Source organism: Balaenoptera borealis (assembly GCF_965194805.1).
Source record: "Balaenoptera borealis genome assembly, chromosome: 18".
Lineage (NCBI taxonomy): Eukaryota > Metazoa > Chordata > Mammalia > Artiodactyla > Balaenopteridae > Balaenoptera > Balaenoptera borealis.
This window is the reverse complement of record NC_138877.1, coordinates 47,663,563-47,680,031: the sequence shown is the minus strand read 5'-3', so window position 1 is coordinate 47,680,031 and position 16,469 is coordinate 47,663,563. Positions and strand designations below refer to the sequence as shown.

At 37.6% G+C, this 16,469-nt stretch overlaps 1 protein-coding gene across 5 annotated transcripts in view; it reads left to right on the top strand.

Moving 5' to 3' along the window:
- Positions 1-16,469, top strand: part of KLF12 (KLF transcription factor 12) — a 461,389-nt gene that overhangs the window by 142,142 nt on the left and 302,778 nt on the right. Inside the window, exon 1 of one of the 5 annotated variants that reach the window (XM_082365988.1) lies at positions 13,305-16,302. The exons of the other annotated variants lie outside the window; for them this stretch is intronic. Within the exon in view, the coding sequence (XP_082222114.1) occupies positions 16,222-16,302 (81 nt within the window). The 5' untranslated portion in view covers positions 13,305-16,221. Of the gene's footprint in view, positions 1-13,304; positions 16,303-16,469 lie in introns of those variants that run through there. 5 annotated transcript variants of the gene reach the window in all.

Sequence of the window (16,469 nt, the reverse complement as noted above, 5' to 3'; positions counted from 1 at the left end):
GAATTCAGTAAAGTTGCAAGATACAAAATCAACATAACAAAAATCAGTAGCATTTCTATACCCTAACAACAAAGTTTCTGAAAAAGGAATAAATTGATTCAATTTACAATAGCATCAAACACAGTAAAATACTTAGGAATAAATTTAAGGAGATGAAAAGGAATAAATTTTAGGAGATCTCTATGCTGAAAACCACAGGACATTGATGAAAGAAATTGAAGAAAACACAAATAAATGGAGAGGTACCTCATGTTCATGGATTGGAAGAATTAATACTGTTACAATGTTAATATGACTGAAAGCCATCTATAGATTCAGTGCAATCCATATCAAGATTCCAATTATGTATTTTACAGAAGTAGGAAAAAACATTTCTAAAATTTATATGGAACCACAAACGACCTTGAATAGTCAAAGAAATCCTGAGAAACAAAAAACGGGAGATGTCACATCACACTTTCTGATTTCAAGCTATACTATAAAGTTATAGTCATCAAAACAGTATGGTACTGGTAGAAAAAAAACCAACAAATAGACCAATGGAACAGAATCGAGAGCCCAGAAATAAACCCAAACATATATGGTCAACTAATATTTGACAAGGGAGCCAAGAATACTCAATGGAGAAAAGACAGTCTCTTCAATAAATCGTACCGGGATAATTGGATATACATGTATGAAAGAATGAAATTGGACCCATATCTTACACCACTTACAAAACTTAAGTCAACATAGATTAAAGACTTAAATGTAAGACCTGATACCATGAAACTCCTACAAGAAAGTACAGGAACAAAGCTTCTTGACATAGGTCTTGGTAATGATGTTTCAGATATGACACCTAAAGTACAAGCAACAAAATAAAAAGTAAACGAGTGGGACTACATCAAGTTAAAAAGTTTCTTTACAGCAAAGGAAACCATCAACAAAATGAAAAGACAACCTACAGAATGGGAAAAAAATATTTGCAAACTGTGTATCTGATAAGGGGTTAATATCCCCAAATAGAAGGTGCTTGTACTACTTAATAGCAAAACCCCCCAAATAACGGAATAAAATAATGGTCCTAAGTCTGAATAGACATTTCTCCAAAGAAGATATCTGAAAGGCCAGGAACATAAAAAGATGCTCAATATCACTAGTCATCAGAGAAATGACATATTACCTCACGCTTGTTAGAATGGCCACAATTAAAAAGATAAGAGATAATGCTGACATGGATGTGGAGAAAAGGCAATCCTTGTGCACTGGTTGGTGGGATTGTAAATTGGTGCAGCCACTATGGAAAACGTTATGGAAGATCCTCAAAAAATTAAAAACAGAACTACCATATGATCCAGGAGTTCCACTTCTGGGAGTATATCCAAAGGTAATGAAAACACTAACTTGAAGAGATACCTGTACCCCCATGATCATTGCAGCATTATTTCTAGTAGCCAAGACATGGAAACAACCTGTCTGTCAACAGATGAAAAGATAAATAAGATGTGGTATATATACACAGTGGAGTATTATTCAGTCATAAAAAATGAGGAACTCCTACCATTTGTGACAACGTGGATGGACCTTGAAGGCATTATACTAAGTGAAATAAAGACAAAGGCAAATACTGTATGATTTTACATGTATGTGGAATCTAAAAAAAAAAAAAAAAAGCCTTTTTTCCTTGCTAAAATTTCTCCTTCGTAGTATTTGTTTCTGGAAAATTTTTAGCCCTCTAGAGGGAGTTTTGATTCAGAGATGATAATAAGGTAGATTTTTGGATAATGTTCTTTTTTATGATCTCAGTATTACCTATATGGGTGCATTTACTTTGTGAGAATTAATTGTACTGTGTACTTATTTGTATGTGGATTAGTGGTGTGCTAGTAAACTGGCTCTAGGGCATGGGGTGGGGAGGCCTGATCTGTAATATTTGTCAATTCCCATGGTGTAAATATTCCCACTACGGCTGGTTTCAATGGTTTAACAAAGAGCTTGCAAGATTCCTTAAAATTTAACAATTGGCTCTCATGAGCTGGAGGTGAGCTAGCTCCAGCAAACCACTGATAATTTCACGTATAATGTAACGTTAAACAATTTTCTATACTCCCTAAGACAAATAGGGCAAATGTAGTAAATTCAAATTTTCCTGACTCATCGCTGTGTAAACATGGAAACCTTCACTCATTATCATGCAGAAAGCACTTATCCCTTTTCTTATGTATGATGTTGATCTTATATTTATGTTTTTGTTCAGTTGTAATTAAATTTTTACGTTTGAATGGATCAGTGTCAGCTTTGTAAGTTTATACATTTTGACGGTGTCATTGCTCTGTAACTAATTTTATGACAACTGAAGATTATCGCAAAGAGAATCTTTGTGTTAATACTTACCCTGAGGATAGACTGAAAATATTATCTTGATTAAGTATAATACATTATGTGTGATTCATTCTAAATGATCGTGCCTCATAGCTCATAATTCATGAGTTCAGAAGTCTTTATAGAGGAAGGAGCAGTGAGTATTTCACTTAATGTGTTTGTCCCAATGAATTATGTTTTTCTTCTTGCTGTTCCTTATATTTCTCAATCTGTGTTTTCAGTTATAGGTGCCTTAGAACAAAGAGTACATTGATGCTTGTTTTTAAACCTGCTTGAATCAGGTGGTGTTAGTTTTAATAAGGTCTGATTCAGAGAGAAAATTGCAGTTTGGAAATTTATCTTTTCTATATTTCACGTATATTCCCAAGGTCAGTTTTAAGATGACGTTTTTAAAATGTCAGCAGTGAGTGCAACATTGCCACTGTCTACATAATTGAAAAGGGATTTGAATATGGCTCTTAAAACTATTTTGTACATTTCCAGTTTGCCAGCGGTGATGAAATCTTGCCAAGAGCCACAGAATATCATGCTATGTCTTTCTCTAATGTTCTAATATTTAAACAGCCTAAATAGCATTTGTAAAATTTCTTTTGTGGCCATATCCATAGTCTTACTTTCAGGTGCTGTCTTCATCTCCTCTTTCAACCAGTCAATCAATCAATTAATCAATAATATATAAATACAATATATACATATATATTTATATCAAAATATATGTGTGTGTGTATATATTCACATTAAGTTCTTTACTCAGTTTTTAAGTTCTCTCTTTTACTCCATTTCATTGCACTTGAATTTGTCACTTTACCATTTGCCATTAGATAACATTAAATAAATTCTAAAAAGATCCCAGTTATCCATTATTTTCTGTTCACATATATCAGCATAAAACCTTGTCTATGTGCTCTTTAACATATTTTAGCAGTTGCTCTCATTGTGGATGTGTGTGGACCTGACTCCACAAACCTGGCTTTGCTCCATTGTTTTCCAGCCATTTCAGTGTGTTTCCCAAGTGCTCTCAACAGCTGGTTTAGAGCAGGTGTCCAAAACATATGCATGCATATACATTAGTCCAGCTTATCAGAGTTCATGTTCAGACTTTTGCTCTGTGACTACCTCTGATGAACAGCTGCTTAAACCATTCAGCGTTAACAGTGGGTAAGTTTTCCTTTTTGGATTTGGAAAGCAAGAGGACAATAGCAGGCCTTTCTCGGAAAGCTTTAATTCCCTACAGAAAAAAAGCTTGCTTCATAGCGATGGGCATATATAGGGTGGTTACTTTAAATTTCTTTTCCATGAAGTTTCAAGGCTCTTTCTTCACACAAGGTAGAAAGACTAATAGCAACAATCCAGCCTTTCTTTCATTTTGAGCTAAGTAGTTACAGTTGTTGAGAAAGCCCCAGTTGATGTAAGTGAAATACATTGTCAGCGCTAGGCCACTATATATTTATGCAGAGTAGCTGCCTGGGCAGTAAACATGTAATCACAAAAAGTCAAGTCTTTGCTCTGCAATTTTCTGCCTGTATGATCTTGGACCAGTGACTTCTTTCTGAATTTTAATTTTCTCAAGTGCCAAGTGGAACTAATTACACCTGTCCTACCTATTTCAAGAGTTGTTATGGGGTGAAAGAAAATATGACATATTTATGAAAGTAATTCAGAGCTGTAGAGTTCTAAAAGTATGGGTCCTGCTTGCTACTATTATTTATACAGCATAAGACAGAGATTCATGACTTTGTTGTATGACGTCACATCACAAAGTCAAGTATTTTCAGAATTGGAAGTGCCCACAAAGGTCATTGACTCTAATCTGTGCTTGGTACACGGCTGTCTTTCCATAGGAGTTGGTTACTTTAGCGCTGTATCTTGAGTACTCCTTGGAATTTCCTACTGCATGTGGCAGTTCATCCTGTTTCCAGGCATATCTAGTTATATTAAAAGTTATTCCTTTTGTTGAGCCTAATCAGTAGATTTGATAATGATCCAAACTAGTAGGTGTATAGCACATTTATTAAAATTTAGTCCTGCATGAGGTCATTCTTCTGTCAAGTCCCGTCACCCTTGGGTGTCTGATTTCTTAGACCTGGGATACGAGAACAAAATGATATACAGGGATTTGAGAAAGATTATGCAGTTATTGAAGTAGAATAATGGCTTTATTCTTTGAAAAGATGATGCATTGCTCATTTTAAAACATTAAAGCATGCAAAGTCCCATCACCTCCCTGTCTCACACCTATTAGCATTTGGTGAGCATTATTTGCAGCATCTCTGTGTATGTATATACAAGTAAAGAGAGATGGTTTTACAAAAATAGGATCATATTTATACTTTGTATTTCTAATATAGAGTTATGTTTGTTTGCTTCTGATGCAATGGAAGAAATAGAAGCTGAGTTTAAACCAAAGGAATTTATTATTTTCAAGTTAACGTCCTTTTACCAAAGTGATGCTATCATTTGAGAGTTAAGAGAAAAAGAAAATAAAAAACTTTGAGTTCTGATAATTCTGTGTTTTTTTTTTAATGACTGAATTTAACTTCAAACAACATCTTTTGACTTGTTGCTATGAAAGATGGGTAAATTAATGACATTTCTAACTCTTTTTCCCTCTTCTTGTTTTACTATCTTCTTAAAACTTAGGTTATTAACATTTATTTTCTGATTGTTAACTGTAATTATCAAAGCCAATTAGTATTAATTCTTATTTTTCTCAGAAATATGGAAACACTACTTTACTGTCATCTGGTATTTGGTGTCACTGTGAAGGCTGAAGCAAACTGGTCTTTGCACTTGTTCTTGTCTTGCTTTTTGTTCAGATGTCCGTGGACTATTTTTAGTAAGCTAGAAGTTCAGTAACTTCATCAGTTTTGCTTCTTGGTTTTTATCATTCTGTATCAGTTTTACTTGGATCCTGCCATTCAACTCGGAGAAGTAGACTCTGTTTTTATGTCTTCAGATTTAAATATTATATTTAAGGTGTCTTTTCTATTTGTTCTCTTGTTTAGTAACCCTGAAGATAGGTATAATGTTTCTCCTTGGTTTTTTGTATCTGTGGTCTTCACCTTTAACGTTTTTATTTCACTTAACTGTGCTTTCCCATTCAACATTTTTTTCTTACTATCTTTTCAGTCAAATTCTTTGTTATTTTTTAGTTCCTGGAGTTAATTATCATCTCTGTAGTATTTCATAACTCTGTCCACTTACTTTCATCTGTTTCACATATCCTGTACTTTATCATTTGAGCCCTGTACTTTCCTGAATATTATTTTCTTTTAACGCAAGACCCTTTTGTTTGAACTGTTATTATTTTTGAGTCTGTGAAGTGGTGTTATTTATCCAAATTCTTCATCTGTTTCCTTGGGTAATTCTTCCTGTGGTGTTTGTTCTTCACTGGCCTCTTGCTTACATTATTCTCTGGCTTTTAATATTTGCTGCTTTCATGCACAGTTCCCTTGTGGCCTCTCTCTGGTTTTTACCCATCTTTGAATGGGGCCGGTAGTTTCCAGTATGGCAGGTAGTATTGTGGACAGGGGCACCAACAGTTTTGGGCATGTGCTAGATGAGTCCAAATCTTTGTCTTGCGTTTCTTATTTCAGATACTCTAAATAAAGGTGTTACTTCCAGAGTCCTCCCTCAATTGCCCTTGTACAGCAGAGCCTCTGGGGACAAAGGCTCCTGTACTTCTGGCACTTCAGTGACCCCCTGGATGATGGAGCTAGACTCTAGAAAATGCTGCATCTGTGTGTTTGCTCCCTTAGCACCACTTTCTCTGCTTTCACTGGATAGGCCTTTCATCGCTGTGATTCTCACTTTTAGGAAATTGCTCCAGGTCTGAGGAGGTATGTATCCGCTCCCCGAGGACTCCGAGATTTCACAGTCTTTGATGAGTATATTTTGATTGGCAGTCTGAGTTTCTGACTTTTTACTTTCACTTAAGATGGAGTTTTTCTCTGTTTTTTTTTTTTTTTTTCCCCTAAATTGGCTTTAAAAGTTTTCAGTGAGTTTTAAAGGAAGGGTATAAAAATGCCTTCACATCACCGTTTTTAATAGGTAGTATTTTAGGTACATTTAAGGGACCCATGGAGACTGTTGAACTTGCTGACGTGTTTAAGAGCTTGGCTCTATATGCAGGCCTCCTGGCTTTCAATCCCAGCTCTGCCAGGGCTTCACCTGCTTCTGTAGCTCATTGTCACACCAGTGCTATGTGGATGACGATGATGATGATAGTAATGTCCATAAAGTTGTCATGTAAGTTAAGTGAGTAAAATGCTAAAGCGTTCCCATAGTGTCTGGTAGTTACTAAGTGCTCGTTAAAATAGCCATTTCATTATTTTAAGTCATGTTAATTATGTCCATTTGGCTTTAGGAAAATCTGCTGTTCAGGCCAGTAATTGTATCTATATTGTTTCCTTGGACTGAAGATACTGCTGGAACATACCTGCATACCAGGGGGTACCGGGTCTCTGACTTAATATGTCAGCTTCCAGTTTCAGGATCTGACTGGGGACTTCTAAGTTGTTGCTCTGTATTGATAAGAAATAGATACCTCTGGCTTTCTCTTGGAGGAAATAAAATCCTTGCACTCACTGGATATGCTCTAGTGGTTGGTACACATGTTATTCGTTTCCCTCACAGAATGTTGACAGCTTATTTTGTATTAGGCAAGGTTCTCCAGAGAAACAGAACTAATAGGATATATATATATATATATATATATGCATACACACATATATATGTGTTTGTATATATATACATATATATATATGATGTATGTGATTTATTGTAAAAATTGGCTCATGTGATTATGGAGACTGAGAAGTCCCATGATCTGCCATCTGTAAGCTGGAGACCTGGGAGATCCAGTGGTGTAGTTCCAATCCAAATCCAAAGGCCTGAGAACCAGGGGAGCCGGTGATGTGAATCCAAGCCCAGGAGAAGGCCAGTGTCCCAGCTTAAGCAGGTAAGAAAGGACTAATCCTCCCTGTCTCCACTTTTTGTTCTACTCAGACCCTCAACAGATTGGACGATGGCCACCCACACTGGGGAGGGCCATGCTTTACTGAGTCCACTGATTCCAATGCCAATCTCATCTAGAAACACCTCCCAGACACACTTAGAAATAATGTTTAATGTGGGCACCCTGTGGCCCAGTCAAGTTGATACATTAAATTAATCATGACACCTATGCTGTAGTCTGATTGAATCGAGTAATCATATACTTAGAGTATGTTATTTGTTAGACACAGGCCTACAGAGAAATTATATTTAGACCCTGTTTTCAAGGCTTCATCATCTCAGGGACAGGCAAATGAGTTACTACTATTTGATATGATTAGTGCTACAATATATTTAATGAAACCTAGGGAGCTGGTGATGGCTTCACTTGTGAAGTGACCTTTGACCTGGGCCTTGAATGATGGTGTCACATTTTCTGGAAGAAATTGGAGTAAAAGTCACAATTTTTTTGTTCAAAAAAAATTCTAAGTAAACACAAAAGTATATTTTCTTTCTCTTGGGCACAAAAGTGCCCTGCAAAATTTCCTTTTGGAGTTAAGGATAAATGTAATATTCAGTGATACCATTAAATATTTCAGCTAAAATCTATTAAGGCTCGTTTATGTGTCCAAATGATTTTCTCTTTGCTTCCCCCTCTGTCTCTCTCCCGTTTTATGTCTCTCTCTCTCTGTCTCACATGCTCTGGTGTACTTTTGTGTTCTCTCTCTCATTTTCATTCTCTGGCCGTTTGATTATAGTGGATCTTCAGCTAAGCTTTATGTCATCCTATTTAGAGTACATTACCAAAGTAGTTTATATAATGTGTTTTACCAGAAATTTTCAGGAGTGATCATAAAAATGATACGAGCATCTTTTAAACATAACCATTTTAGTTAACCAGTTTTGATTTAATGAGAACATCAGTATTAAAGCAACGTAGTGATTGATTATTAAAAGCATTTGTTGAAATATAATATCTAGCTGGTTAATTTTGTTATTATCAACATCTGTGCATTAAAAAAAAAAATTGCAACCTCTTTCCCCTCTCTCCAGTTGATGTTAGCTGAGAATTAATCTCTTACTGTTCTCTAAAGAGACTTTTGTTTAATAAAATCATGAATAATTATTGACTCAACAATGAGTATGATCCTTTACCTTATAGTTTAGTCCTTAGTATACCTTAAGGCCTAATGGAAGTAAGACTCACAAATATTCCGATTTAAGAATCAGTGGGTTATTCATATTCAGCATGCTTTTCTTCCTGGAGCTAGGGTTGGCTCAGAGGAACAGAACCATGGGAATGGTAGAGAATATGGAATTTAGTATCAGGATTCGACCTCATCCGATCTTAGGAGCTAGTTAGGCAAGGTAGGTGTGGTTGTTGCCTCTGTATTTTGGGTGCCAGGCCTGAAGTCAGCAGGGCACGCAGTCAGGAAGGAAGGGTGGCAGGAGGTGCTGGAGAGCAGGGGTGAACGGAAGCTGTGAGGGTGAGCTGAGTCCACCAGACTCCTCACTGCTCACCAGCCTCCGACCTCGCGGATGCTGCGGACTGCAGGGGAAGCTGGCGCCTTCTCTGAGTCAGAAGTGTCTCGTGTGAGAATCAGATAAGCTGCTGGAGATCTTGTGGGCCCATTCCACCCCTGAGCCAGCATGGTGTGCAAGCACAGAGCGACAGCGGGCATGAGCTGCACCCGCCCCTGAGCCCTGCGTTGAGCTTCTGAGTGTGGTGAGATCATGAGGGCTGCTGCACTTCTGCCTTCTCAGTCTCCCCACGGCGTCCCTTATAACCCGGGAGCTGTGGAACCCTGCAGGGAGGACAGTGCTGGGCAATGCAGACGGAGCTCAGCTGAGCTGTGACGGTTCATGCCCAGCACTGAGTCCCACGTTGCCCGTTCTCTCCATTTTCCTGCAGGAGTCTCCTTCCTCACCCCTCCCTCCACCTGAGTATTGTACGTCATGTGCCTTTTCTGATTCATACCCTCTTTCCTTGATGCTTCCATTCCTGTCCGAGGACCGGAAGCACCGTCTCTGGGACCCAGGCTTGTAGTGGAGATGATGTCCCGCGCAGAGAAGTCTCTGGACAACCACCTGCCTGGATTCACTGTTTTGGAGCCCTGCTCATCTCTTGAGGAACAGCAGGATCGTTTGTGGCCTCATGTGGTACTTGACTAGTTTTTGGTGTCCGTAGTAGCTGAGATCACTCTGCTTCCTGGATTTTGACTGTCCGTCTATAATGTAGTAGAACGGTCAGGCTCAGGCCAGGGCCGTGTGGCCGTGGGGAGCTTTGAGGGCATAGGAAGATCAAACATAGCATGAGAAGAGGGGAGATTCTGATTTTCTGCATGGTGGAAATAGGTGGGTCATCCGGATGTTAGGGGCTTATCCAGGTAGTAAAGTTCAGAGTAAAATTATGAGCAAGAATGAGATTGAGAGATTATATCCAGAGTAAGAACGAATGATGCCAGGGCCAGCGTACGTTAGAGATGAGGTTGACAGGCTGTAACTGAACAGGATCGCTGGAGAGCAGCTACCGAGGAGGCATGTGTAAATTCACACTGGGTTCCGGACAGGAGGTGCTAATACTGGAGGGGAGGATTGGGGGCTGGGGGGGGGGGAGCGTTAGAGGGCAAAGGTTAACACCAGCGGGACTGCTGAAGTAGGAGCATGCTGGCACAAAGAAAGGTGGGGCCTGTGCAACAGGCTGGAAGGGCACGTGGCTCGTTATCTCACAAGTCAACTCTCCTGTGCTGGGAGGTTTCCCGGAGGTCTGTGTTGAGCCCTGGTGCAGGACCAGGAAATCCTGTACGATGGGCCTTCCTGGAACAGAGGTAAAGGAGAGCATTTGGAGAGGTGGGTGAAGGTAGACAGGGAGAGGGTATTAGCTCTTTCCTGGGTTCGGGGGGAAAAAGAAGAAAAGCTTTTGAAGGTAACCTGCCTTCAGTTCCCAGAATTCCATCCGTAACCCCAGAAAGGACTTGACTCTGCTTTGTGATTTAGAGTAAATTCAGAAATAGCATTCTAATCAGATAGAGAGTAAGAACAATTAGGTTGCTAAAAAAAAAAGTTCAGATACTGGTAGAATATACCAGTTTATATTTTTACATTTACGTGGTGTGTGTGTGTGTGTGTGTGTGTGTGTGTGTGTGTGTGTGTGTGTGTGTAAGAGAGAGAGAGGTTGATTGATTCTAGTTTATGGGTAAACGCTTGCTAGATTTTTCTGAGTTTTAATTACTTTTTAAATTTAATTACTCCATTCCTTTTAAATTGAATTGCAGATCGAATTCACAGTCCTTAAACACCAGGATCACATGAATTGAGACACTTTACCTGGTTATTCCCTTTGTGGACTCAGTTCTTTCCAGTGGTGACTACTTTTCACGGAGATTAATGTTGCCAACCTATAGATATGAAGGACAGAGTATCTTATTTATGCTTGTAAACTCTTCTCTCCTCCAGAATATACTCATTCTAAAAAGGAGAAAATGATGGAAATAGGTGGGTGTCTGGCTTCTGGCTAGATATGTTATTTCCATCCGTGACAACCTTTATCATTCTCTCAGATCCTGAGGGACTTGCGTAAGGTTGCACTGCAGTTAGTAGAACGGCATACATTTAATCTTTGTTTCGTAACATTTGTTTGTACATTATTTCTAAAAGTGCCATTTAGAAAGGCCCCAGTAGAGAAATAATTGTGGAGGAGCTACTTGTGAAGATATTTGTGTGGGAGGAGGAGAGGTTGAGTGATTACAGGTAGAGGAGAGTAAGCAGAATTTATTGTTTAAAGCAACTAAATGATTTCCATTTATAATTTCTTCTGGTTCTACTCTAGGACATTTATGCATCTGAAATGCTTGCTTGTATAACTAGGTAATCATTGTATCCCCACCTCACTTCTTAATTCTCCTCATAGAGTTTGGAGAAAACGGAGATATCAGATATTCAGAGGTGGCCGGGGCATGCAGTTTGGCAGTTCCCCAGCCCACTTCTGGCCAGCTTGGTGTAAATAATCAAGGGGCGGCAAAGAGAGAAAAGGCCAAGAGATTTCTGTGTTGCAACTCAGTGTGAATTGAGGTCTCTTCCCCGGTTCTAATCAATTATGCAACAGCATTTATTTTTTGTTCTGCCAGAAACAATATACATTGTTGTAATGTAAGAATTTAATTACAGTGGAGAAGTCTCTAGTGCTTTTTGAATGAGAAATTAAGTCTCCATCTTACTTTGCCTCTAACTGTGAAACAGATGCTACTAAAGCCCCAGCAGAAACTGCTGGTAACGTTAGTTGCTCTTTCCATGTTGAAATATGTTGACCGGGTGAGAGGGGAGACTAAATGGGACCAGTGGGTTAGCGAATTGTTATTCTTTTGATGTTGGCTCAGTCTTGTTCAGTAGTTCAGGATACAGGGTCTGTGCTTCAAAGGGATGATGTTACTGCTGCTCTCAAGAGAAGCTTCTTGGACTTCCCTGGTGGCACAGTGGTTAAGAATCCGCCTGCCAATGCAGGGGACACGGGTTCAAGCCCTGGTCCAGGAAGATCCCACATGCCGTGGAGCAACTAAGCCCGTGCGCCACAGCTACTGAGCCTGCGCTCTAGAGCCCGCGAGCCACAACTACTGAGCCCGTGTGCCACAACTACTGAGGCTGCACACCTAGAGCCCTTGCTCCACCACAGGAGAAGCCACCTCAGTGGGAAGTTCGCGCACCGCAACGAAGAGTAGCCCCCGATCACCACAACTAGAGAAAGCCTGTGCGCAGCAACGAAGACCCAATGCAGCCCAAAATAAATAAATATAATAAATAAATTTAGAAAAAAAGAAATGAAATTAAAAAAAAAAAAAAGAGAGCAGCTTCTTTTCAGACTCACAGATGCAGAGAACAAATTAGTGCTTACCAGTGGGCGGGGGGCGGGACAGTACAGGGATGGGGGAGTGGGAGGTACAAACGATTGGATGTAAGATAGGCCCAAGGATGTATTTACAACATGAGGAATATAGCCAATGTTTTATAATAACTGTAAATGGAAAGTAACCTTTAAAATTATATAAAAATTTTTAAAATTAAAAAATAAAAATAAATTAAAAAAAGTAGCTGTTTTCTAGATTTTTCTTCTCAAGCAATGCTGAAAATTTCAAACATATCTTAGAAATGCAGAAATTTGGAGTTGGATGTTTCTATAAGAAATATCTCATTCAAGTGGATTAATGTAAATAGGAGGAAAAAATCAATAAAAATGAAGCAATTTGCTCAAGGTTACATAGCCCATTATAGAGGGGGAGGTTTGGGAGAAAGGAAGGCATAAAGGGAACGTGGTTACTTGTAGTTCACAGATTTTTAAAACTCAGTTTAAGCAAGTCGGTTTAACTTTTGCCTATTTTTGATTTTAAAGCAAAATGGATGGATATCTTTTTAATGGACGTTTGAATAAACGGATGGATGGAGGATGAATGAAGGCAAAAGAAAGAATGAGAGAGAAAATGAGTCTGATCTCTCACTTTTTCCTTCTTTGAAAAAAGTGTTAAAGAGTGTCATCATGTGATCATGTGTGATGGAAGAGAGAGAAAGATGAGGCCCTGAAAAGTTGGCAAATGGGTCACACAAAACCTGAAACACTGAAAATTTATTAAGGTTGACTTTTCCAGTAAGTGGAAAAGTGGTTGAGGGAAAAGGTCTGGTTTACAGGAGCTAACTATGTGGAAAATGGCAAGGCAGGATTTTCCTAAACAGTTACCCTACACAACTATGCTGATGACATGGCAAAAATATTCTGAATTTACTGCTCAGACTATGGTTAAATAAAATAACAAATATGAAGAGGGTACTTTCCTATACTAAATATTTATGATTGTTAGTCTGTGCATCTGTGATAGCCCAAAAATTTTGTATTAATGCATCTAGCAACATGATTTTTTTTTTTTTAATGGATAATATGCTCCCCCCCCCCCCCCCCCCAGTTTGGTAAGTTGAGTGTTCTGAGGATTTCCCCTCTACTCTTTTTCTTATGCTTTGGTGTTGCAAATTAAGTTTTGATTCTAAAATAATTGCTTGTTTTGTGTGATGACTTTGTAGTCTTAATAAAGCAAATTCTAGCTAATAGTCATTTTATTTCAGAATCAATAACTTTGAAAATTCTTATTTAATCAATTTAAACAATGTGTTTCTAGTTGAAAGAGTAGGGATAGATGCTTTCTTGAAGTTATTAAGTTTTTGGTAGATGTAAAAGAATATATGTGATGGATGTATGTGTAAGTTATAAGACATAATGATAAAGAGAAACCCAACTTAAGAAATAGAATGTTTCCAATATTTTTAAAGACCCCTTTTAGTCCCAGGCATGAGCATTATCCTGCATTTTTTATTGTATTTTCCTTGCTTTTTATAATGCTTGTCATCATACATAAGTACGTATTCAGGAACTATATATTGTTTACTTTTACTTGTCTTGGGACATCAGATGAGTAGTGCTATACTCTTTTCCTTTGTAACTTGCTTTTCTTACTCAAATTTTGTTTTTTGATATTCATCCACATTGATACATGTAGGTAAAATTATTCATTTCCACAACTGAATAGAACTATATTATATGACCATACTGTAATTTATCCATTCTTCAGCAATAGACATTTTTATTCTTTCTAGCTTTTTTGCTATTTTAAACAATACTGCTGTGTACAGTCACTTAAATGTGTCCTGGTGCACAAGTAGAAGGGTTTCTCTGGAGTATATCTCTAGGGGTAGAATTGCTGGATTGTAGAGTATGCACATTTTCAACTATACTAGATAATGCCCAGTTGCTTTCCCATATTGTTGCAGCACTTAAATAGCACTGTTTGATAGTTCCATTTCTCCACATCCTGACTGACTCTTGGTTTCTGCTGACATTTAGAGTTTTGTCAGTCAGGTGTGTGTTAAATAGTGTTTCCTTGTGGCCTTAGTTGCACTTTTCTATTACTAATGGTTTATATGTTTACTGGTTATTTGAGTTTCATCTGTGGAATTCCTTTTCATGTGTTTTTGCCTATTTTTCTACTGAATGGTAGTCAATTTTTTTCTCGCCTTGGAGTAGATATTCAGCGCTGATTAAATATGTTGAAAATATTTTCTCCAAGATTGTGGACCTTCTTTTCACTTTTATAGTATTGCTTTAATTTTTGATTTGGCTGAATATATATTTATTATATGGTTAGTGTTTTTCTATGCACTCTGTCATGATAATTTTATATAGGATGTTTGTATCTACTAAGTGAGATTGGCCTGTAGTTTTCTTTTCTTATAATATTCTGACTGGGTTTTGGTATCAATGTTAGAATCTTTTTTCTCTATTCTTTGAGAGCATGTGAATAACTAGAATAATCTTATGTTTACATATTTGGTAGAACTCACTTGTAAAGCTATTTGGGACTAGAGTTTTCTTTGTGGGTAAAACTTGAACTTGAAATTCATTTCCTTTAGTGGTAATAAGACTATTTAGGTTTTCAGTTTCTTCTTCAGTCAGTTTTGGTAAGTTGTATATTCTATAAAGTTGTTTGTTTATTTTAAGTTTTCAAATTTATTGGCATAAAGATTTTAATAGTTTGCCAGAACTGCCATTACAAAGGACCATAGACTGGACGGCTTAAACAACAGAAATTTATTTTCTTACATTCTGGAGGCTAGAAGTAAGGTGTTGATGGAGTAGATTTTTTCTGAGACCTTTTTCCTTTGCTCATAGATGGCTTTCTTCTCCCTGTGCCTTCACGTGGTCTTTCCTCTGTGTACCAGTCATATTGGATTAAAACCTACCCATTTGACCTCATTTTACCTTAACTACCTCTGTAAAGGCTCTATCTCCAAATACAGTCACTTTCTGAGATACTGGGACTTCAACATAAGAAATCTATGGGGGACACAATTCAGCCCATAGCAAGGATGTTCACAGTTGTCCATTAATTATATCTTTAATCTTGGTGTATCTGTACTTATGTCTCTCTTTTCATTTTATTTGTTTCAAAATGATTATTTTTATGTTTTTTACTTCTCTTTTTATTTCCTTTGGTAAGTCTTGCCAGGGATTTGTCAATTTTATAGTCTTTTCAAAGAGCTCCTTTTGTTGTTGTTGTTTCCTTCTACTGTATTTTTGTTTTTTATGTATTCTTAGTTTTTATTTGTCTTTAATTTTCTCTTGAGTTTCTTCTCATAGTTGTTGTCTGATAAATTTAGTTACTGAACTAATTAATTTTTAACTTTATACTCTAAGGATTTCAGTATATAATTTCTCTCTAAACACAGCATTAACTGTATTTCATGAGTTTTGGTATGAAGTATTTTCTATATCATTTAGACCTATTTATTTTCTGTATTTCACTATAATTCTTTTCTGAGAGTCTTGAGTTATTTACAGATCTTCTTTGACTTATGATGAGATTATGTCCTGATAAACCCATAATAAGTTGAAAATATCCTCGGGAATTCCCTGGCGGTCCAGTGGTTAGGACTCTGTGCTTCCACTGCAGGGGGCACAGGTTCGATCCCTCGTCAGGGAACTAAGGTCCCACAAGCCAAGTGGCGTGGCCAAAAAAGAAAAAAAAAATATCATAAGTCAAAAATGCACTTAATATATCAATACCTAACTAACCAAACATCATAGCTTAGCCTAGGCTACCTTAAATGTACCCAGAACACTTAACGTTTTACCCACCTGGGCACAAACATGCCCACGTTGGGTAAAATCATCTAACACAAAGTCTGTTTTATGATAAAGTGTCGAATGTCTCATGTAATTTATTGAACACTGTTACTGAAAGTGAAAAACAGAATGGTTGTCTGGGTACAGAAAGCTTGTGTGTTGATTGTTTACCCTCCTGTTTATGTGGTTGACTGGGAGCTGCGATGGCTGCCAGTGCCCAACATCACCAGAGTATCATACTGCACATCACTAACCTGGGAAAAGATCAAGATTCAGAATTCAAAGTACAGTTTCTAGAGAATGCATATTGCTTTTACACCATTCATAAAGTTGAAAACTCGCAAGTTGAACCATTGTAAGCTGGGGACCCTCTGTAGAAGGTTTAATTTCCAAATGTACTTTTAGTTAATTTTAAATTACCAAACATTAGCTTCATTGTGTTATATTTATA